General features: G+C 47.0%; 7 protein-coding genes across 7 annotated transcripts; 3 read left to right on the top strand and 4 right to left on the bottom strand.

Moving 5' to 3' along the window:
- Nucleotides 1-129: 129 nt before the first annotated feature.
- Nucleotides 130-2,277, bottom strand: N7533_011643 (amidase; the record flags this gene model as incomplete). Its single annotated transcript, XM_057108293.1, has 4 exons — nucleotides 130-1,321; nucleotides 1,393-2,037; nucleotides 2,082-2,159; nucleotides 2,222-2,277. 4 exons carry the CDS (start codon nucleotides 2,275-2,277, stop codon nucleotides 130-132), a joined length of 1,971 nt encoding a protein of 656 aa, XP_056955671.1.
- Nucleotides 2,278-3,762: 1,485 nt separating this feature from the next.
- N7533_011642 (uncharacterized protein) lies at nucleotides 3,763-3,990 on the bottom strand (the record flags this gene model as incomplete). Its single annotated transcript, XM_057108292.1, has 1 exon — nucleotides 3,763-3,990. One exon carries the CDS (start codon nucleotides 3,988-3,990, stop codon nucleotides 3,763-3,765), a length of 228 nt encoding a protein of 75 aa, XP_056955670.1.
- Nucleotides 3,991-6,894: 2,904 nt separating this feature from the next.
- Nucleotides 6,895-8,250, top strand: N7533_011641 (uncharacterized protein; the record flags this gene model as incomplete). Its single annotated transcript, XM_057108291.1, has 3 exons — nucleotides 6,895-6,955; nucleotides 7,025-7,133; nucleotides 7,188-8,250. 3 exons carry the CDS (start codon nucleotides 6,895-6,897, stop codon nucleotides 8,248-8,250), a joined length of 1,233 nt encoding a protein of 410 aa, XP_056955669.1.
- A 2,687-nt stretch (nucleotides 8,251-10,937) lies between these two features.
- N7533_011640 (uncharacterized protein) lies at nucleotides 10,938-11,444 on the bottom strand (the record flags this gene model as incomplete). Its single annotated transcript, XM_057108290.1, has 1 exon — nucleotides 10,938-11,444. One exon carries the CDS (start codon nucleotides 11,442-11,444, stop codon nucleotides 10,938-10,940), a length of 507 nt encoding a protein of 168 aa, XP_056955668.1.
- Nucleotides 11,445-12,234: 790 nt separating this feature from the next.
- Nucleotides 12,235-13,635, bottom strand: N7533_011639 (major facilitator superfamily domain-containing protein; the record flags this gene model as incomplete). The annotated part of the gene is made up of 3 exons (XM_057108289.1): nucleotides 12,235-12,995; nucleotides 13,053-13,426; nucleotides 13,478-13,635. 3 exons carry the CDS (start codon nucleotides 13,633-13,635, stop codon nucleotides 12,235-12,237), a joined length of 1,293 nt encoding a protein of 430 aa, XP_056955667.1.
- Nucleotides 13,636-15,023: 1,388 nt separating this feature from the next.
- Nucleotides 15,024-16,494, top strand: N7533_011638 (uncharacterized protein; the record flags this gene model as incomplete). Its single annotated transcript, XM_057108288.1, has 3 exons — nucleotides 15,024-15,263; nucleotides 15,329-16,363; nucleotides 16,459-16,494. 3 exons carry the CDS (start codon nucleotides 15,024-15,026, stop codon nucleotides 16,492-16,494), a joined length of 1,311 nt encoding a protein of 436 aa, XP_056955666.1.
- A 1,355-nt stretch (nucleotides 16,495-17,849) lies between these two features.
- N7533_011637 (uncharacterized protein) lies at nucleotides 17,850-18,665 on the top strand (the record flags this gene model as incomplete). Its single annotated transcript, XM_057108287.1, has 1 exon — nucleotides 17,850-18,665. The coding sequence occupies one exon, from the start codon at nucleotides 17,850-17,852 to the stop codon at nucleotides 18,663-18,665; it is 816 nt and encodes a 271-aa protein (XP_056955665.1).
- Between the last annotated feature and the right edge of the window lie 3,010 nt (nucleotides 18,666-21,675).

Raw genomic sequence — 21,675 nt, 5'->3', positions numbered from 1 at the left:
CCCATTGCATACGAGCTAGTACGGATATCTGCAAACTTGACATCTAACGATTTTTCAATCCAACAAGGTATGCAACGGGTATAAGAAACGACTTCAGTCCATCCTTTAAATAGAGAGCCCAAGCAATCATTAAAGCGTCTGATGTGCAGCATTCGACCGTTCATCACGATCCCAATCACTCATAACTGCACAGCCTGAAGTCTGACAGCCCGTCTCCTCACTGGCGCTTTCAGTTTTCTTCAGCCCCTTCGCAATGGACACGACATCAACCCAGTTGGGCGGACGGCTCTGCCTACCCAAACAAACTTCCTCGGCATCCAAGCCAAACCTAAAAAGTGCATCTTCAGAGCACCACTCACCCGTGCCCATAAGGCCGACAGGCACCTTGCCGGGTGTGTCGGCGCCCGCGGGCTTGTCCCCGTCGACCTCATCCTCAGGCGGCGCAAAACCCGCCGGCACGCTTATGCTAGGCACCCCACAGAAGTTGGCCAGCCAGACGTACACCATCGACTTTATGGTCTGGTCGCCGTCACATATGCCGTACATGAGTTCCGACTCATCACGAATTGGCCAGCCAGCGGATGCGGTCGTCGGCGTCACAATGATCATGCCCGGGTGTTGCTGCCACAACCATGCCAGGTGCTGCATGAGGACATGCCGCAGCTTCTGCGCGAGCTGGTAATCAGAGGCTGGTGTCGTGCGGCCGAGCGCTAGCAGGATACGATTCGCCGGGGACAGGCCATTGGTGTCGTGCAGAAGGGTGGCGGCGTCTGTCAGAAGAGTGATGGCGTGCGCTGTTTGGCCTTCCTGTACAAAGGGAATCTCAATTGGCACGACTGTGTAGCCCTTTTGATCGACTAGGCGGTCAATGAGGTTCCAACAAATCTTCCGGACAACAGGTGTGGCGCACTCAAACCAGGCCTCGGAGATACCGAGGAGCTTGGGCCGCATTCCGTCATTATCGTACGTCGGGCCCAATGGTTGAGGAAAGCTCGATCGGGGGTGCGGTCTGCTGACAATGTCGTACAGAGCAATGAGAGATCGCATGTCGGCAGCCATTGGGCCGTTGACGGCGGCCGTGTTGCTGTGGTTCTGGGTCGGAAAGAAAGAAAGCCGGCCATGGGTAGGCTTGAGACCGTATACAGAACAGAAACCCGCAGGGATACGGATGCTACCGCCGCCGTCGCTGCCCAGCGAAACAGGGACAAGCCCGGCGGCGACGGCATAGGCGGAGCCGGATGAGCTTCCTCCGGTATAGTAGGACGTGTTGTAAGGGTTCCGTGGAGTCCCGTACGTGATGTTGTAGCCAGCTGTGTCTTCACTTGGATAGGAACTTGATTAGTGGGCGTGTCCAAAGGCCAATAAAGCCCTGGCAGATGGGCGGCAACTAACTCACCCATGCCAAACTCGTGCAGTGAAAGTTTGCCCAAAACTATTGCGCCCGCCTCCTGCATCTTTCTCACGCACCAAGAATCCTTCTTCGCGTCATCCTCGCTGCTCACCTGGGGTACATGGAGATTCGCGTAATCGTTGCGGGAACCTAATGTCGTTTTGTAACCTTCCATGTCATATTCGTCCTTCACTGCGGTCGGAATTCCGTCTAGCAGGCCCAGCGACCGCTTCTCTTTGTATCTGAGCGTAGAGGCCATGGCCGCCTCAAGCACCAAATCGGCATGCACCTCGAGCCATGCCAAAGAATGCTCGCTGGGTGGTGACTTGTCACGCCGGATAAGGGGTAGGATGGCCCGGACCACATCCACTGGGGTCAGTTCGCCCGAAAGGTACAAAAACCGGTAGAGTGCAATTGAGTTTTGGTATGTCGATGAAGCGCCAAGTTGCTCGTCCCCTTTCTCGTTGAGATATAAGTTTTCCTCGGCGTCAAGGTTCAAATTCGCAGCGTCCGAACCGTGTTCAATAAATAAGACTGTGGGGTCGTACCGTGGTTCAGTCAAGGCGAGGTGCTCCCAGATGAGGCCTAAACTCCCGAATCCAGCGTTTTTCCAGGCGCTTCTGCGAATGAAACCAACCCACTCCATGCTGCGATGGTTAGTCTCTGCAAGAGGAGCGGGCTGGAAGCATACAGAAAGGCAGCGATCACAAGAAACCAGCCACGGAGTCTCGGATTGGTCTCTCTCGTTTGTTTAAGTGGAACATCTGGACTGTGTCCTCAGTTAGCTACTTTATGGTGGCATCATCAGAAGGCTTCCGTAACGCAACTTACGCGCGGATGGGTTCGGGATAGAGAAGCAGGCGTTGGCTGGAGTGAGTTGTAGACATGGTCAAGATGGCGAATATGACGAAGGCTGAAAGCGTAAAGCTTCCGTTTTCGAGATGCAAGGGAATCACTGTCGCTGGTGATTGTTTGTGGTCGCAATAGTGGACAGAGGCAGCTAGGGGCACGTGCACGTGCACGTGTATGTATTGATGACACGGAGAGTATGTGGGCCTTATCTATGTGCGACGAACGGTAGAGAAGAAAAAGTCTGAATTGCAACACTAGATGGTAACGTACAAATTGAAGTAATAACAGATCTACAACGTTACAAAATGCCTACATAAACACTTGGCAAACATGAAACATTACGCGTCACGTAATCAAATTCCAATCCACCCACTCATTGTTACAACCCAGTACAGTAGACTGCGGCATATTGTACGATACCGATGATAAAAAACTATCGTCTGATATCATACAGATATCGGACTATCAAGCTGGTCTATAACTATTCAACGTTGAACTACAGTGTAATTCTGAACTGCTCCATAGTTAAGAGAGCGGGAGCTAGGCTGAAAACCGACTAGCGTACACTGTTATTCAGAACTCTCCTCCCATCACTCACATACTATTTTTACTTTCTGAAACCTGCCTGGAAATCATAACAGTTTTAATTCTAATCCTACAAGTTTTGCAGTCACTGTATTCAAGGCTTAGTGGTTTTATTCAAGACTGCTATTTCCGACCGTAGAATGTCTAGCCTTCCGACTCTACTTACAACCACCCAGCACCTAACTATATTTCTGACCACAATAGTAGAATATTAAGCTATCATATCAGCCACCCCCAGTATCTCCCCCCTATCAATACAGTTTTAAGAAAGATTTAGATCTTATTCGTTCTAAACATATGGTACTCCGTATAGCGACTTGAGCAGTCGTACATTATTACTACACTGCCTTAATGTCTAGCAATATTCGATTGCTCACATTTCTAACCAGTGTTATTGTTACGCCAACCATACAATGAGGCATAGGAATTGCGGAAGAGGTGCCTAGGTATGCACCACCAGAGTTGATACATCACCTCGCTTACCTGCCTACATACACACGCAGGTAGACCTTGACACAACCCGCGGGTTACCCATCACGGGTCTACCCGAAACCCGTAATGGGTCGGGTTCGGGTCAACGTCTTGAACCCGCGGGTTGGGTTCAGGTCCTGAGTGTCAGCCCGTCCGGGTTTTACCCGAACCCGCGGGTTTATAAACAGTGCAAACAAGTTGGATCTCGTGGCGTGCACAATTTATGCGATATTAAGCTGTTTCTTTGAGTATCCTGATTACAGGTAAAGCTGCAAGGTTGCGAGGAATTTAAATATTCATTTCAATTACTTATTAGTTTAGTATTCTATAAAATAATCATCATCACATCTCGGACGCTTTCGAATCCTCCCCGAAACTCGCGTTTGGGTGTCTGGAAGGGGAAGATTTGCCTTATCATCAGATTCCATACCTTCTTGAGCTTCTACGGGATCAGACACTCTACATTACTGCTGCTTTTCTCTAACACGCAGCGTGGCAGTCTGAGTGAGAGCTTGGTCTTGAGAGGCCATTGCGTCATCTTCTTTATCGTCACTGATAGGCTCAAGAGTGTCCTTGAGGAGACCTGTATTCTTCTCTTCCCGAATTGCTTCAATCTCTTGATGCGAGAGATATTCCTTCTGTAGATCCAGATCTTCAGATTCTATATCAAACTTTGTTGTGAATTTGTACATTATGAGTTCTTGGATTGTTGTCGCGCGTAGTGACCCTCGACGATAGTGGTATATGTCACGGGCAGAGTTAAAGAGACATTCAACGCCAGCGTCAGTCGTCGGGATCGAAAGAATATCCTGCGCGAGGCTTATAAGGGCTGGATACTCGTACTGATGCTTCTTCTACCAAGCTCGGATTAACTTTGGAATAACCGTGCCTATACTTGGGGTCAGTGAAGATGCTTGAGTATCTAGAATTTTACAGTACCGACCTACGTCAAGATATCTTGTCAGCTTATCTTGCTGGTGTGCCTAGACCTGTACATGGCCCATGGGCCGGCCCAAAACGGCCCAATGGCCCAAAGATAGGGCTTTTTCTAGGGCTAACATGCGTTGCATAAAATATGAAGATTAAGCGAGATCTTGGCTGTAATGCTGTGGTTTCGATAATAAAGTGATTCTGTGATACAGTAGTGATTTTTATATTGAATCAGATACAGTGAGAACAGAGATGTGAATGAAATCATAGATTATATTAAGTAGTATATCCCTGTAGCCGTATCGAAGGTATCCGGGCCCTCCCTGAAGTATGCTGAGTATTAAATTACTTAGGTAGTAGAGGCTCTTCTTCTGTAGAGCCTCCTGCCTTATCTAATGTATCCTCTTTAGCTTTATAATTATCTCTTTTTTGTTTTGTATAATACTGTAGAGAAGTCTTCTCCTTCTCCTCCACCTCCTCGTCCCCCCCCCCCCCTCCCCCTTACTAATCTCTATAATCTTCTATAGAATATACTTTGTAGTATTCTTCTGTTAAATATCTATCTTATACTCTAATTTATATTCTTATATAAAAGTAAGTTACTCCTTCTTAATATTAAATTAATTAGTATATATAAGTAGTATAAGATCCTAAATAGTTGTTATATAGAGAGAGCTATAGTAATAATAATAGATATTATAGATAGAATTAAATAAATACTCTATACCTACACTAGTAACTAGGACAGAAAGTATATCTTAAATAATTACTATAAGTACTAGGAACTACTATTTATAGTCCCTCTAGAAATTAAGTAGAGAAGTAAGTATAGTATCTATTAAATAAATAGTTAGAGAGGTATATATTTAAACTATTTCTTAGAAGAATACTTATCTCTCTTTAGATACTAATAGAGCTCTAAGAGTAGTACTATAGATTAAGCTCTATAACTATTAAGTAATATTTTAATCTCTTAAATAGACTATAGGTAAGAAGGCTCTTTAGATTATATAAGTAAGTATTATAAAGTTAAACTTTATAGGTAAGAACTTACTACTTAAGTACTACTTTATATTTACCTATAAAGTTCTTATCTTAATATTTAGAAATCTAAAAAAACTTAAACTAGATCATAAGCTCTTCCAGCAAGGCTTTTGCCATGAAGTCTCTACCCATGCCAGGTCCTGTATGAACTGCAACCACAGTGTCTAGATAGGACGCAAAAAGAGAAGGCTAGTAGGAATAGCCAATGTCGTAAAACGTCTTCATCTTTTCCGCAGCTTGAAAAGCGGATGTAATGTTGATCCCCTCACTAGAAGCAGAATTCCATACTGCATGGAGTGTTACCTCAATACCACTAGTCACATCAGGGGTATTTACATCCGTCTTTCCATCAAGAAAAATATCAGAAGCTTTGCAGGCCCGGATAGTCTTAGACAGATTAGAATCATCGACATCTGTGAAAATAGCGAGATCTATCATCATTTGACTCTGGCATTGGGCTAGAAAATCAAGATCATGATATGTTGTCCAGTTGCTAGGATCATTGTGGTAGGTGTCACAAAGAGATGGACAGGGATCGTAGCTCCAGCCCTCCAACAAACCCGAAGCCACGCCACCAGGAAAAGCTGCGACCATTACTACTGCACACAGAACGCCCTTTGTCCCTCTTATCGGTCTCATTTTTCAAGTGTTGGTCAATCAATCAAAGAAATTCGAATAAGGATAATAAATCCAAGAGATAAGAAAAACGAAGTGAGCGTTTGTAGTGAACGACCTTGAAATTGGAAAAAAAAAGTTTAAATGAAAGTATGCCTCGAAAGCTTTTGCCAAAAGAATGAGTGAGGGAGTCAAAACGTTCCTCGTGGAAGGAGTACTCTGCGACAAGAAAAGGCAACGAGCGGGATTTTATGAGCTTACTCTGTACTTTACTGACTATTTTAAAAAAAAAAATCCTTTTTCTAGGGTGCACTCGGAAGAGACGGGATATTAAGGAGTCCAAAAAGACCCAAACCTATCCTATATCTAGTTCGTGGTCTATGAGTGAGCCTCATTGGTGTAAGACCCTTGTTCCTATGCAGAGACTGCTGAACTGATCGCAGAATAAGCGATGTTACATTGTCTATTCGTCTAGAGACATATTGCTATTTTCGCCCTCTACGGCGGCAGTCAGGAACACCAAAGTCAGGTGAAACTTTACTAGTAATTGGCCAACTTGAATGTGTACGATAGTTGCATTCCCCATATATAAAACCATTGTAAAGTCATTCATAGAATAATAACATTTCCCCTCCCATCAAGGAAGAGAAACTTGGACCTCATTTCAAAGGTCCTCAAAAAGGGACATTAGCAAGCATACTACTTAAATTTTGAAGCATTTAGGAACCAAGTGGAGTTGCTGCAGGGGCCCAAATCCTGCATACAGTAGCGTCCGACGGTTCCGGTTTACGACATCATTCTCGGCAACTTCGCTCTCGGAATTTACTGGAGACAATTCAAGTAGAAGAAAACTAAATTATAGACTAGATAGATCCTGTGCAACACAGTGGTAGCATATCAATAGCAAACAGTCCGCTCCTGTTGGTGTTAGCAGCGTGGGGTCCGCTCCGTCGGAGAACTTTTGAACGAAACTCGGAGTCTCGGACAATACCATTCGTCCGTGTCACATGATTAGAACTACACCCCCTCGGGTTGACACCACCGTCACCCAGAACCCGCATCTTGCGAGTATGTGTATCAACCCTGTCTTCCAGATGAAATTTATTTGGATATTCACTCTTGTTGCTTTTTCAACAGTCACTTGTCATGCCTTTTATGACTGCCCTCGTCCCCGGTGTGAAACATGCCTTCCAGCTGAGATTTATGACGCCCCAGGAGTCGGATTCGATCTAACTTCCTCATACGGGTGAGTGTCTAGATACTTCAGTGACTTGACTACTTCTAACTACCTTTTTAACAGGACATCCGCTGTACATTTCTATAATGGAACAGTCGTCGAAGTTGTCCAGATCCATGGCAAACCCGAGTATCTTGAGCTTATGACACGTCTTGCCAAAGGAGGCAAGCCTATATTACTTGAAGATCAAGGAACTCTCCAAAAGTTCTACTTCAAGCTGTTCTCTTTTTTGGACACTTTCTTAGGCATCTCCTTTCCGGCGCGGGCAGGTTGGCGTTGGTTGAATGAAAAGCTCAAGCGGCCAGTGGAAGTGGACGACATAAAAATTGTTAGCGAAATGCTCTGGAATCTTAAACTTATCACAGAGAAGCATATACGCCAAGATCTGAATAGGGTGGCTATTACGTCTCCCGATATACAAACCTTTAGTCCAGAAATGATCAATACTGCTCTTCAAGAGCTAGATCTACAGACCTGGGCAGGTGATTGTCCATGGTACCCCAAACGTCTGATAGAGGCAGATGCTGTTTATGCCGCTAGCGGCTATGGGCTGTGCAAACGCTATCATGATCTATGGCAGTGTACAGACGAGTTTGAATGGAACAGTTCTCCGACAATCCTTTTCGTTTCCTTCACTCGCCATCTGTTATACATCAGCATTACTATTCCCAATCGTGGTGAAGCTTTCGTGCGCTTCGCAAACGATGAGATACAAACCCTTGACTTTGAGCTAGGGCTAGATTCAATTCTTGAAGCAGATAATCCAGACTTAGCATGGGCTCGTCTGCGTGAGCGAATCACTAGTTTTTTTCTGTCCTCCGAGTTTCGAATCACCGATTTTTCTCTAGCTGGCGAGGGCACGGAAAACCCTATTTTTCTGGCTAATTTGAAAGACGCCTTGGCTGGGCTGTCAAAACTTCATACTGAACCCATAATAGCCCCTTTTGGCTTGATGGGATTTAACCATGGAAAGGAAGCTATGAATCTGACTTTCGCAGCTGCTCGGGGAGCAGCCTCGTATGCAAGGAGGCGACAAGAAGTACAGTGCGACTGTTCAGAGCTTGAGGATTGTGAATCATCTCGACAAAAGGAACGGTCAGGAGGCCAGGTGAAGTTAGATTTATGATGATAAAGAATGGAGGTCTATGTAACGAACGGCGATTTAGTCGGCAGCATTTTTAAGATATTTGCGGAATTAGTTGGAAGGTCGAAGACAACGATGATGTTGGTATTGACACTTTGTCATTCACTCGGGAGGTACCTAGCTCCGTCTATCCACGAATCCAAGTTTATGTTAGTTCTGTCACGGGATTGGAGAATCCCTAGATTTTGGTCCGGGGCTGATTCGTGGATAAATCCCCCCGCGAATCGCTTGTGTGCCGATACCCACCTGAGTACTAGCCTATATAAGATCCCACAGATATGTTGAATTACAGGATGAAGGTACCTATGATGAAGATGACAATGGTTTTACTTGAAAAGGCATTCTATTATATTCAACTGTTCAAGTCTGCTATTTAGACTGAGGGGAATCCTGAGTGTAATATCATATTCTCGATACTCCAGTACCGAGGCCCAATCTCCTTATCACGCTCACGAAGGGGCGCTAAGGATGATGGCGTCCGTCAAACCATAGTAGTGTGAGGGGATGCAACTCTTCGGCTGATAAGAAAGCACCCAGAGTAAAAGTAAGTAGAAACCAGTTTGTACAGTACCTGCTTGAGGCAGGCATATCATGCACGAATATGCACTGTTATAGGAGTCTTTCGGCGAGGTCAATATCGTTGCTCATGGCAGTAAGGCTGAGTAATTTGCTGTTTCGATATTCAACGTTGATTGTAAGTATGATTGGCTGTAGTCTAGTTTGGAGATTTCGGCATGATCTCGCAAAAGTAAGTATCTCACTACCATCCCACCCGCCCGCAAGTTTATAATACAGGTAAAAATACAGTATTACGGGAAGATATAATCACTATCACTATATTGCTTGGTAAATACTATATTACTCCTACCCTGTTTATATTACTGTCACGGGGCTCGTGTCAAAGAGGGTGAGCTTCGGTAAGAAGCAACTAACTCTCTTTGTATTCCCTTTGGCAATCCGATCTTGTCTCAGTCACGCTAGGGGTTCGTGTCCGATTCGATGTCGATTCGTGCCTGATTCACGTGATAGTCAGGATGAATGACTTGACGCAGTGTTTCCTTATTCTTGAAATTTCTTCAAGAATTAGTCTCTGTACTATTCATACATTTTATTGGTTGATTCTCCTATTCTTTAATTACCATTTGAAGTCTTGCCTAGTCACAGATCTCTAGCCTATCCCTTAGTATTACCATTACAAACTAATAGTATATAAAGAAGAGTAAAAAACCCTTAGATAAAAGTAGAAATATTAGTTTCTATAGTTTAGAGTTAAAAGATAAGAGTAATCTAAAAATACTAGAAAATAACGTTAAAAATAATATATATATATATTTAGAGATTATATATTAATATCTTTTTACTAAGTTTGTTAAGTAGGTCGAAAATTCTAGAGTAGAGCCTCCTGGTCACACCCTATCAAAAAGATTAGAGAATTTTAGACTAATTAGGGTTAACTTCTACAACTATTATAAAGGATAGTAACTTCTTAGATTCAAACTAGTAGTAGTAGAAATATCAACTTAAAACTTATGAAATTTTCAGAGTATTCGTACGATAGAAGCTCTGTACAGTTAGGTCCTAAAATATATAAGCAGTGAGGGTAGTGGGGCGAATTCTGCCCATACTTAAGAAACCCTTACCGCCGAGCAGTGAGGCCCACTGCTCTAGGTCCCTTAGGTTAGGGACTAGGACTACTCTAGGAGGATAGTAGGGCAGCTAGGGGCATTACTAATATATGTTTATTGTCGTTGTCCAGCGGGCTCTTAAGTAGGCATTCTAGTAGGCTATCTAGCCCGAAATCAAACTAATTTACACGACCCTATAAGTAGGTGATGATAGTATCGGACTAGAGATTAAGCAACACTACTTTGTATACCATTATGAACTGTGTAATCTTGATCATCCGGGACAAGATAGGCGGGTAGTTGTTAGTATTGTGCTCCCGCTCATGTAAAGACTAGCATAGTACGATAAGTCAACGCACACTTATATTCGGGCACTGTGATGTACTGGTTTGATAGCTCTACATAAAGATCTATATATACGGTGTGGACCGGGGTCTACTTGGGATCAGTATCCCTGGGGGGCTAGGGACTCTGGTTTCCAGCCGGAAACTAAACCTCCTCGGTGGCAGTTATAGCGGCTACCCAGAATCGGTCCTACATACGATGCTGCCAGCAGGTGAACTAGTACGCGGGGCTGGTCTAGTCGTGGGGTATCTGCGTACGGGCGAAGAACAGTACGATCTGTCGCTACGGCTCAACGTGCTTCTCCACGCTGGCCACGTCCATATATGCCTATAGTAGCTTGGTGGTGCTGTGGGCGGCCTTAGTATAGGCGGTGTCGCTCCAGATTGTATTACTGGCACCCTTACTGACCTCTTGGCTGATCGCCGCCACCTTGCCTATTATATCCCACAGCCAACGTATAATAGCTTCGGGCCCGATGGTATCCTGGGCCGGGGTCGTGATACACTCCTAGAGCGGACGGGGGTCGATGCCCTCAAGGTACTCCGCCCACTACGTCCGATGGAGCTACGGGTTGGCTTTGTCGATAGGGCCAGGTCTAATAGTGGTAGGATCGGTCTCGGCTCGCCCGGTCACGTATAGCTTCTGGAGCTGCTGTGCAAGACGAGTGGTAACATCGACGGGGGCGGGGGGCTCCTTCGGCTATTGATTGTCCGGTGGCTGACGAACGTAGATGTAATAGGAGCCCTTGCGGGATAGGAACAACCGCTGGTATGTCACACGTTGCATACACTCTGCCTGGAGCTCGTGGAGGATAGGAAGCTCACATTGGGGTGGCCGGCCATGTGGGTTGAGCCCTAGGTTATGTTCTACCTTGATATGCTTACGTATACTGTCGATACTACGGCAGACATAGTCACAGTTCTCAAGAACCGTACACGATAGGCCGTCGGTGTAGACAGCTAAGCCAGGGATCGGGTATATGACGGAGTGGGGGAAGATGAGCCCCTGCGGCTCCTGCACGAAGCCCTGCCACGTGGATACGGTATACTGAATATACTGTGCATCCAGAGTGGGGATACGGTGGTTCGGATGCCGGAGATGGGTCACGATCTTAGTAGGCTGGATCGCATGTTGACACTTGCGGCCAACAATGACTCTATACTCCGGGAGTTGAAGGAATAGCTGTTCGGTAGTGGGTGGCGCCATAGCGAGAAACTACTAGTAGATTGTAAGCTGGGCAAGATATATACTACCGGGCGAACACTGCGTATCTGGTAGACTGGTACTATGGTATAGAAAGCCTACGAAGGGAATCGTGAATTCCGATCAAGTGTTGTCTGGTCCTTGAACCATCGCCCCTGAAGATTGGAACAGGCTAGGCGATGGGTGCGGTGGAATCGGTCAATATGATAGATCATATCAGGCCGGGGTCCGTAGCCTGAAAACCCTAATCCGACCGAACGGTCCCGCCGACCGTACCCCATCAAAATCCGGTCCGGTTTTTCACCCTCGACAGATGGATGTTCTGCAGGTCACAGTACTCTCAAAATTAGGCCGGTGATAGACCAACGACGACAGAACAACGGGTCAATGTTTGGGGCCGATCCACCGGCGGGGTCGGCAACGGATGGACCGCAGGAGAAAACGGAATGGACCGCGTTCGGGGCAGGTGGGGCCATAGTGAAGCCAACCCTAGAAAACCGAACGCTATCCGTTCCGCCCACCCCCGTGGGATAGATCAACAGCTGGGGGATGTCAGGGATCAATCGGACCACGGGGTGGAAATGGGATCAATGGTCAAAACAAATGGGATGGATGGTGCTGGGGTTGGGGGGGGGTGTGGAGCCATACTGGAGCCAAACCCTAAAACGGGATGCACTCCATCCCATTTACCCCCGTGGGATAGGGTACTTCACATTTAATTTCGTTATTCATCTCTAAACTTGCCCTTCCTACCAGCGTGGCCATCAGGTAGTTATAACGGGCTCGTAAAAGTCTATGTTGCCACGAAAATTTTCCAACGAGTGAGGAACCCCCGACAAATCAGGAAAAGAGACGCAGCTGTAAGATACATGCAAGCCGAAAATATCCAAGTTGCATCATATCCATAGCGATCAAGGATAGCGCCTGCAATCGGAGGCCCAACAAGGTTGCCGAGAGTGGAAGCTAGGTAACCACATCCTATGCGCGAGCCGATAACTCGGGGGTCTGGAGAAATCTTCACAAGAAATGCCGCCTGTAGGGAGACTGGAGCAGCGGCGAGAAAACCAAGAATAAACACCATGAAAATCAAACCGCCTTCGGTAGTCACTTTGAGCAGAATAAAGACCATCACGCCGCTAAGGCTGATAGAGATTGCCATCAAATTGATGGGACCAAGCCATTTGGCGAATACATTTATCCCAAAGCATCCGCATGTGTTTGCAGCCAGATAAATCGGCAAAATATATGAGACGAGCGCTTGATTCTTGATACCGATGACGGACGCATAACTTTCCAGATAGACAATCGGGATACACAAACCGAGGACCAACAGGAAGGTTCCAAGAAGATAAGACACAAAGGCGGGCTCCTTAAACATCTTCCAGTCGATGAAGTGATTCAAGGCTTGAGGACGAGGAGGCGTTTTGACGGGACGAAAGACAGCAGCCGCAATGAGTAGAGGGACCAGGAGGACCAACCCTATTACTCGTGTGGTCCAGTGGAATCCTATTTTGTCGATGGTTCGGCTGAATATGATTGGAAATAGAATTCCACCTAAAGAGTGTCAGCAATGTAACCCAGTGAACCTGCAGTCTATCATAATGTACTCACCAATACTACCCCCCATAGAAGCAATGCCAGTAGCCATTTCCAAGTGTCGGTCAAAGTATGTAATGAGAATGCAGGAAGCAGGTACCAAAGTCATTCCGGCTCCAAGACCCATGCAGATGCCCTGCGAAAGGAAGACCTGGTAGTACGAAGTCGAGAGACTGAGCATCATTTGGCCAAGCACAACAAGGAATGATCCAGCGTATACGAGAGTGCGGAAGAAGCCACGATCATACAGCGGCCCTGCAACAATTCCTATCGCAAGACATAGTGCCGATTGAAGGGATCCGATCCACGAAACCGTTGATGTTGAGACGTTAAATGTGTTCTCGGTTAGGTAGTATGACAGGTACACTCCGAATGAATTAGCAATTCCCCTTTGTCGAGTTAGCGTTCATCGTTATAATGAAGATATGGGATAAACTCACACTGAACTGAAAAAGATCATAAATGATCCTAAAGTTTGTAGCCAGGCGCGATGGCCTCGGTCGCGAACCACCTCGCTACTAGCATCGCCTGACAATAATTCTTTTGAGACAGGGAGTACCAACGGTACATCGTCATTCTGTTGTCGCATAGTGTCCATGATGATCAGAATGCCAGTCGATGGTTACTAGCTGGCAAGAATAATGGATTGTCTTCTTAGAATTAGCAGAGAGAGTATTTAGACTAAATGCTAGCATTTTAGAGGAAACCCAACGGATTACCTACAGCAAACCCCTTACGTCCACGGGTCCAGACAAAGTAGGACAGGGCTGGTGCGGAATCGCCTATCACAAGAATTGATTGAATCGGCATAATGTTTCTCATGCATCCTGTGGGGGGAGTGGAGAAGACAGGGTCATCTCAAGCTCGAGATGCTACTAACAGGAACAAATTATGTGAAACTCAACGAGCCCCGTTGTGACAATGACACTCTAAAAAAATGTATGACGATGTCCCTTGAATCCTTACATTTACGCTGAAGGGGTTGAGTCACATTTTCTGCCAACTGAAGCCATCTTCGCCAGGCGAAGCTCAGTCCCTCGCATGGGAGAACAAGACGCCAGCCATGTTTTCGGTGTGGTTACACAGATCTATGCGTGCAGTTCAGCTCCCTCGCAAAAAGAAGATTTAAAAAAAGCAAGGTTGGCATTACACAACACTGGGATTTGCGGACTATTAGACATAAGTTTGTAGTTTTATGCAATGCAATGCAATGCACGACCTCGAGATAGACGAACTTGAAGCTGCCTAGCATAAAGTGGCCGGGGTTTGTCAATCTAACTAGGCCACGAACTGTTTCCAACAATCTTGGGGAAAAGGAAGGGAAAGGGGGCGTTCGTGCATGGCAACGACTATATAGGAGGTAGGCAAAAGCAATATGGAAGGCCATGGTCACATGGCCACTTTTGGGCAGCAGCCCGTTACACCAAGGACCCATTTGAACCCATTTTTTGCATAATAATGCCAATAATTGCCTAATTAGGCTATTTTATACAAATTTTATGTAAATTTTATGCAAAATGGGTTTTGAATGGGTTTCTAGCGCCTTGGCATGCCAAGAAATGGGTTGAAAAATAAGTTGTGCCGATGTCTATTAATAACTGTGTAGAGTAAAGAGTAGTTACTATCACTGTCTATGGTTATATTATTCTTCGCGGCAGTTGGCTGTTTCACATATCGTCAACCTTGGCGTGATCCTCCCTTAAGAATATCGTAATATATCTGAATAGCCTCTACGACCTTATTTCAACGTATTTACTTCGCCTTCACAGATAGAGCTTGAGACTCGTAGATATATCCAAGATTGCGAGCTTTGTATCCCTAGCGTGTACCCCTGTCGTGTATCCCTGCCGTGTACCCAGGCATTTTTTTAGTGATAGACACAAAATAGGAGTAGGTATAAAGTTAGACCGAAGGTTAAGGGGTTCCAAGTTGCAGGCACGTTTTTTGAACTTGGATCAACAGCCAAAACTCCTCAACACCGACAACATGGCGGCCGTATTGCGCCTATTCAGACCGTCTCTGGCAAAAACTCCACCTCCCTTTGCTGAGAGCGACGACGTCTATCCCGTTCATATGCTAGACGACACCAAGACGCTGCGAGACATTGTCGTCACATGGACGCTGTGCTTCAACGATGTGCTGGATGCGGACAACTTGTACGCATCACTGTCAAAGCTATTGGAGATTGGCGACTGGAGGAAGGCCGGGGGGCGGCTGCGGTTAAAGGTTAGCTCTTGTTTTGATAATGTGTGACTACTCAATAGCTGCTGATTGGCCAGCAGAATAGAGAGCTGGAAATTCATGTCCCGCGGGCCTTTACGGCGGAACGTCCTGCTGTGTACTACACCCACCAAGCCCTAGACATGAATATTGAAGACCACCCGCTGGCGAAGTCCCTCCCGAAAGCCACTGAAGCCCCGTCCATCCAACCTGGGCCCCAGGTCTTTCGAGCTTTCGCGGCTTGTGAAGATGCGCCGGAGAAGCTTGAAGACTTCATCTACCAGGACATACCCCAACTGTCGCTCCATATAACTTCGTTCAACGATGCGACGCTCGTGGCTCTCTTATGGCCACACACACTAATGGATGTCATGGGCCAGCAGGCCCTCCTGCATGGTTGGTCTCTGGTGCTAGCTGGCCGAGAGTCCGAAGTGCCACCCATGCTCGGAGCACGAGAGGACGCCCTATATATAGCGACAGATAAATCTGTGGAGCAGGAGGAGTTTATAGTGGGACAGAAGCAGTTGAGGGGATGGAGCATGCTCATGTTTGTGCTTCGATTCGTTTGGGACCTTCTGTGGAATCAAGTTGTCGAGACGCGCACCATCTTCTTGCCTAAGAGGGCGGTGAATGAGTTATGTCGCCAGGCACGGGGCGACCTGGCGGCTCAGGATAACGGGGAGCAGAAGCCCTTCATCAGCGAAGGTGATGTGCTGACAGCGTGGGCAGCGCGCGCAGTGGCGTCCTCCCTACCGAAGCCACGACCCGTGACGGTGCTTCATGCGCTCAACGCGAGGTTCCGTCTCACGCCCCTGCTTCAGGCCTCCGGTGTTTACATCCAGAACATGGCGGTTGCAGCTTTCACATTTCTGTCTTCCGAAGTCGCGACTGGACCACTAGGGCCTATCGCTCGGGAGAACCGCCGCCATCTGATAGAGCAGTCGACCGAGGCTCAGGTACTGGCCTTCCTTCGCGAGCTCCAACGGGAATTTAAGTCCGGCAGTGATGCAACGCTGGTGTGCGGTGAACCCGACGCCGTACTTATACCCTTCACCAATTGGACAAAGGCCAATCTGTTCAAAGTGGTCGACTTCAGCCCCACGGTTGTACGTGTTGGGGAGACGGCGCAGTCAAGAAATAACCCGCTTGGCACTATGGTCTTCCACCACGCGCAATCAATGCGACAAATTCCCGCAGCTAGAAACGCGTTCATGGTTCTGGGCAAAGACAACAGTGATAATTACTGGCTGACTGGGCTTTTGTTGCCCGCGACTTGGCTCAAAATCGAGGAGCAACTAAATGGGATGTAATGACGGCGCCAATAAGACGGAAAATAGCTCTGTTAGATGTAGATAATGCTGCGATATGAGGCAGTTGCCGCTTACGAACGAACCCGCAGCATGGGAAATAATTCCTACGCTATCTATACAAAGAACTAAGTTAATTTCTTGGACTTCATGTCCTAGATATAACCTATTGTATCCCCTCAGAAATAACAATTCAAGCTTCCTTTGGTCTGCAACAGATATTAGACACCGGCACTCTCGGTGTCGAGGTCCATTCGACTCAACGAATGCAGAAAAGTCGACTAATACTGCGAATCCATAACTAACTATGCCTTTCTATGGTGAACTTATGCCGGCACCCTTCTGGAAAGCGAATTGCATTATCCAATATAGCAAAGATCCTGGGAAGGCATGCATGGTGTCATTGATCAAAACTGGGTCTATGACAGTCTCTACAAGGATTCCTGACTTTCCTTTCTCATATAGATTTGGGTACGGTCTCAGGTTACACATATCCGTCCAGAATGCCTTGGCATTCTTCGTGCGCCTCGCCATGACACTGTTCGGAACGCAGATAAGATGCAGATCAGCAAGCTTCTCTGTATTGTGTTCAGGTGTCATCTCTCAACGGATCGTACCATACGGTTGACGCGTAGTCGACGATCGGCGTGACGTACGCGTGGTAAAGCTGTCGCATCTGTTTTAGGCCGTAGGCGCCGCAACCCACCTAGAGCGATGGTGGTTTTGGTTTCGCGCTTAATAGCCTGCTATACGTAATCCTTCCACCGTAGCTCCTGGTCAAAGACCACGCCCAGCAGCTTCGCTGGAGGTGAGGGCGACACAACTGTTCCGTTCACGACCATCTGGCCTTGCATGTGGGGCCTTCTTTCTTCCAGGTGGTGAGGTGGATGAGCTCGGTCTTTTCCGCGGCGAAGGAGGATCCCGTTCGGCGCGCCCAGGCCTCAATATGGGGGATATCTTTGGACTATAGTTTGGCCAAGTTCTCTTCGGCCGACCGGCCCACTCGCCAGCGGAAGTAGTCATCGATGAATGCCGAGGCGCCCCGGTAGAGTTGACCGTTTAGTTGACAAGGTCAGCGTTAAAGAATACGAACAAGATAGGTAATTGAGGCGATCCCTGCGCGATCCCAGCGCGATCCCAGCGCGATTCCAGCGATCCCAGCGTTGGCTAGTGGTGCGGTCACGGTACAGAAGTCGTCGAATCCGATGGCGGCATGTTGCAAACGAGATCCGCTTCCGCCGCCAATCCCGGGGCTGGGCCGAAGAGAGCCATTTTTGATTTCGACATGTCAGTTCCTTGCGTCACCGAAGCCACGAGCGTCCTGGTTACGGTCTCGGACGGGTTGATACAGATCGGTTTCGAAAAGGAGGGGAGAAACCTAGCCGATCCTGGCACTTGCTCGGCTTCTCGGTTGCTTACGTTAGCTTATGGCCCACCAATTGGAAATAACGCTCGGAGTCACGGTCACGGACGCGTTCAGCTGATTTCGTCTAAACAAACCAACAACGCGCTACACTTCTTTGGAACGGTCTCCGAGGGATTATCTGCCGGTGATTCGAAATCAGCAGGGGGAACGACGATGTCTCTGAACAGAGCAAGCTCTTGGAGTATTGGTGAGAGATCGATGCTCGACTTCACGGTTCCGTCGACCGACCGCCATTTGCCATCGTTGTCTATTTACAGCCAACAACTCAAAGATCTTGATGAATGGCTGCTGATGTATATCGCCACTCTTGAGCAAGGGCAAAGTGTAGCCGTGAACCGCGGGGAGACTCTCTCTGCTTCTTATCTGTGCCAGCAACTCGGAAGATTATTCACAACGGCGGAACCCGACATGGTCCGAGGGCCTCGAATAGACTGGATGCAAGTTGTCTTATCCCAAGACTCATTGTCGTCAAATACGGAAGAGGATACGTACACCCTTGGAGAGTCGGTGGTGCGGATTTCGACGCAGGACATGGACCTCATTTCCTCAGGCCGGCCTCGGCAATTCCTTACACCATGGCCGCCGACTCCTGACATTCAGAAGGAGGTTAATATTTTGAGTGTTGTCGCTGATGAACTTGGAGATCTCATGAGGGCCCTCACTTCTTGTAAGTAATAGGATTCGCATTGTTTACCCAGATTGCTTCGTAGGACGCGAACTGAACACCGGATTCTCAAGTGTCGCACAAGGGCATACAGTTACAGAAGTCCCTAGGAAACCGGAAAGATATTCTATGCCAAGACGCGGGGTATGCTGCATCGATTCATCTATCTTGGATGTTTAACAAATCTGATGGTACTTCTAGGATCCTTCCACCCTCTCATCGTCCCCAATTTCACCCTTCGCCACTATCAACCAATATACTACCTGAGGAAAGGAGCAACCGGGGGTTTGATGACCAAATTGTGCCAGATTCTCCCGAAGAGCGTTCAAGTCACGTTTTGTGTGGCACCGATACGAGACATATCCAGGATCAAGCTGACGCAGGTGAAGCTATCAGGCTATCTGTGGACAATATGAAATCCGTACAGAGGACTACAACTGCCACAGTCACACCGAAGGATGCTGGAACTATCAGTCAAGCATGCGATCATTGCCAGAAAAACAATAAGACTTGCCGTTTAAAACTGCCTGGGACCTGCTTTAATTGCTCCGCGAGAAAGAAGAAATGTACGTATTCTGGGAAACCCATGTCAACGGGAAAGAAACACGTCATTAGATCTGTCGACGCAGCAGCAGAGATGCGACCTGAGGTCGCGCAATCTTCTACAACACCCTCATTTGATGTTGAGCAGCGGCGACCGCATTCGAACCCAAGCAGCCGCGCCGATTTTATTGCTAGGCCACAGGAGAGGCCACAGGAGAGAACAACACTGCCTACGCATTCGCAAGTGTCTCCGACTCCTAGCTCTCTCATTGACACCAGGATTCCCCCTGTGTCAATCGCCGTATCTACGATAGACGGTGATGCCGAGCTTCCTCTGGGCAGGTCAATCAGGAGCAGCAGTCTGGTTAGACGCAGGGTCGAAGAGCCCTGGGGAGATAGAGGTGCCAAGCAGCTCCGGGTTTTCCATAGCAGGTAGTGTAAGGGTTCGATACCTTTTGGTGTTGTTGTCACGTGACCCAATCAGCTGTGCATGTTCATCTCATTGCAATTTACCTCACTTTCTCAATCAGTGATTCAAATCCCGGAAGAGCGGGCCCTGATAAGTCGTTTCTTCCACGGCCGTCCATAGCCACGCTCTGCTATCCGGTCTTAGGTTTGCTCGGCTCGCGCAAGACCTGTAACGATATGAGGCTTCTCGGAGTTGTGTCACGTGCCGTAGCACGTGACCCGGGCACCTATCTATGTATGATAGTTGCGATGAGAGCTTCTCTCTCTTCTTTCTTTCCTTAGCTTATTACTTTCGTTTAATACTACTGTCTTATTTCTGATTTATCTGAGTTCTTATATAGTAATCAGCTCACCACCACTATTATTTCCCTTTTCAGAGCACCAAAGGTCGTACAGACACACAGTCACGTGTAGCCCTAACTAGATATCGGCACAACCCATTTTAGGTTGAAGATATCAACCCAAAACCCAACCCACATAGGTTATAGGTTATATTTATATAACCTAACCTAACCTACAACCTATCGTAAGTTATAGTAGGTAACCTACTTCAACCTATTTTAACCTATTTTTACATAAAACAAAGTATTTTTACATAAAATAAAGGTCTTAGTATATATAAATCAGATTACTAACTAAATTATATTTCATATATTTATACTAAAATAGGAACCTATTGACTTCCCAAATAGGTTTTTAGTTTGAGGCTATAACCTATATCCTATTATGGGTGGGGATGGTTTGGGTTCGGGTTCGGGTTTATGTGGGTTGTGCTGATGTCTAGCTTTAACCATCCAGAACCGCCCCACTAAACCTTTGAACTAAACCTACTGAATACGCTAAGATCGTTTGGTATCGAACTAATTAACGAATCACGATATAATGGTCCGTTCGACACCTGCGAAAGCTAAGGGCAGCGGCCAAAGGGCGCGAATAAAGAAGAAATCAGTGACCGCGATGATAATCGCGGCGCTGTAAGTGAGATGTAATGGTTACTAAGTTGTCAGGCTAGATACCTGTGACTAGGCAAGGAATCGGACGGGTAGGTAACGAAGGGTTTTTATCGTCGATACAGAGACTGATTCTTGAAGAGATCAAGAATCCGAAATGACTGTGTGATCTTTAAAATACACTTATGGTTCGGGTGGACCTGAATATGCAGGCATCTCGAAAGGGATTTAACCCTATTGTAATAAAGCCTTTTTGTGATGAAACAAGTGCATTAATACGGAACACTGAGCATAGAGAAGGAAGAAACTATAAGAGGTAAGGCTTGCGGATCAGCCGCAAGGCTGAAAAGGGGGCTAAGCCCAAATAGGAAACAGGGTCTGGTGCGAAGTGTTAAACCTGTGTCGTCCTCGAAAGTCTGGGGTATTGTATACTTCGAATGCCGTGACAATAACGATGTAGTATTGATTGTACTTTTATTTGTTCTTTGAAAAATTGGACTTAAAAGGTATATACGACTTATATATTAGGGTCTGAAAGCTGACGGTATAGGATAATTACTTTGAAACACAAGGATATGATCTCGCTTAGGTGGGGGAGGATGGTTGATCCTAGGAGTGCCCTTCAGGCCTATTACAGTGACCGTACCCCGGTGACCTTGGCGTATATAAACTCGTAACCCTCCGATAGTAATAAAACATGCCCTTTCGCTCCTAAAATCTCACGTTGAAGGATTCACAGTCGATCACGGTTGCTATCTCTTGTAAATGGCAGGTGAAATGGGCCAATCAAGGCAGCGAGAGGAAGGTCATTGGCCCCCTCGAACAGAGAGAGTACGAGTGGGATCGTCGCGCCACCGGACGTCGTAGGGGTGGGGTAACATCAGCGACAGGTCACCTAACCGCGAGAGGGTTAGCCCGGGCATTGGGAATATTGGGGCCTGATGCATGGAGGAAGATATATTGGCGGGTAGAGACCGTGATGTCTTCCACGATTCCATCTACTCGACTATCTACATATCCCGAATACCCTTGCCACTGTATAGTGCCCAAAGTTTCTCTC

This window comes from Penicillium manginii (genome assembly GCF_028828005.1).
Source record: "Penicillium manginii strain IBT 31320 chromosome Unknown utg000008l:1.0-3226943.0:1.0-3228205.0, whole genome shotgun sequence".
NCBI classification, from domain to species: Eukaryota; Fungi; Ascomycota; class Eurotiomycetes; order Eurotiales; family Aspergillaceae; genus Penicillium; species Penicillium manginii.
This window is presented reverse-complemented; position numbering and strand designations above follow the sequence as displayed.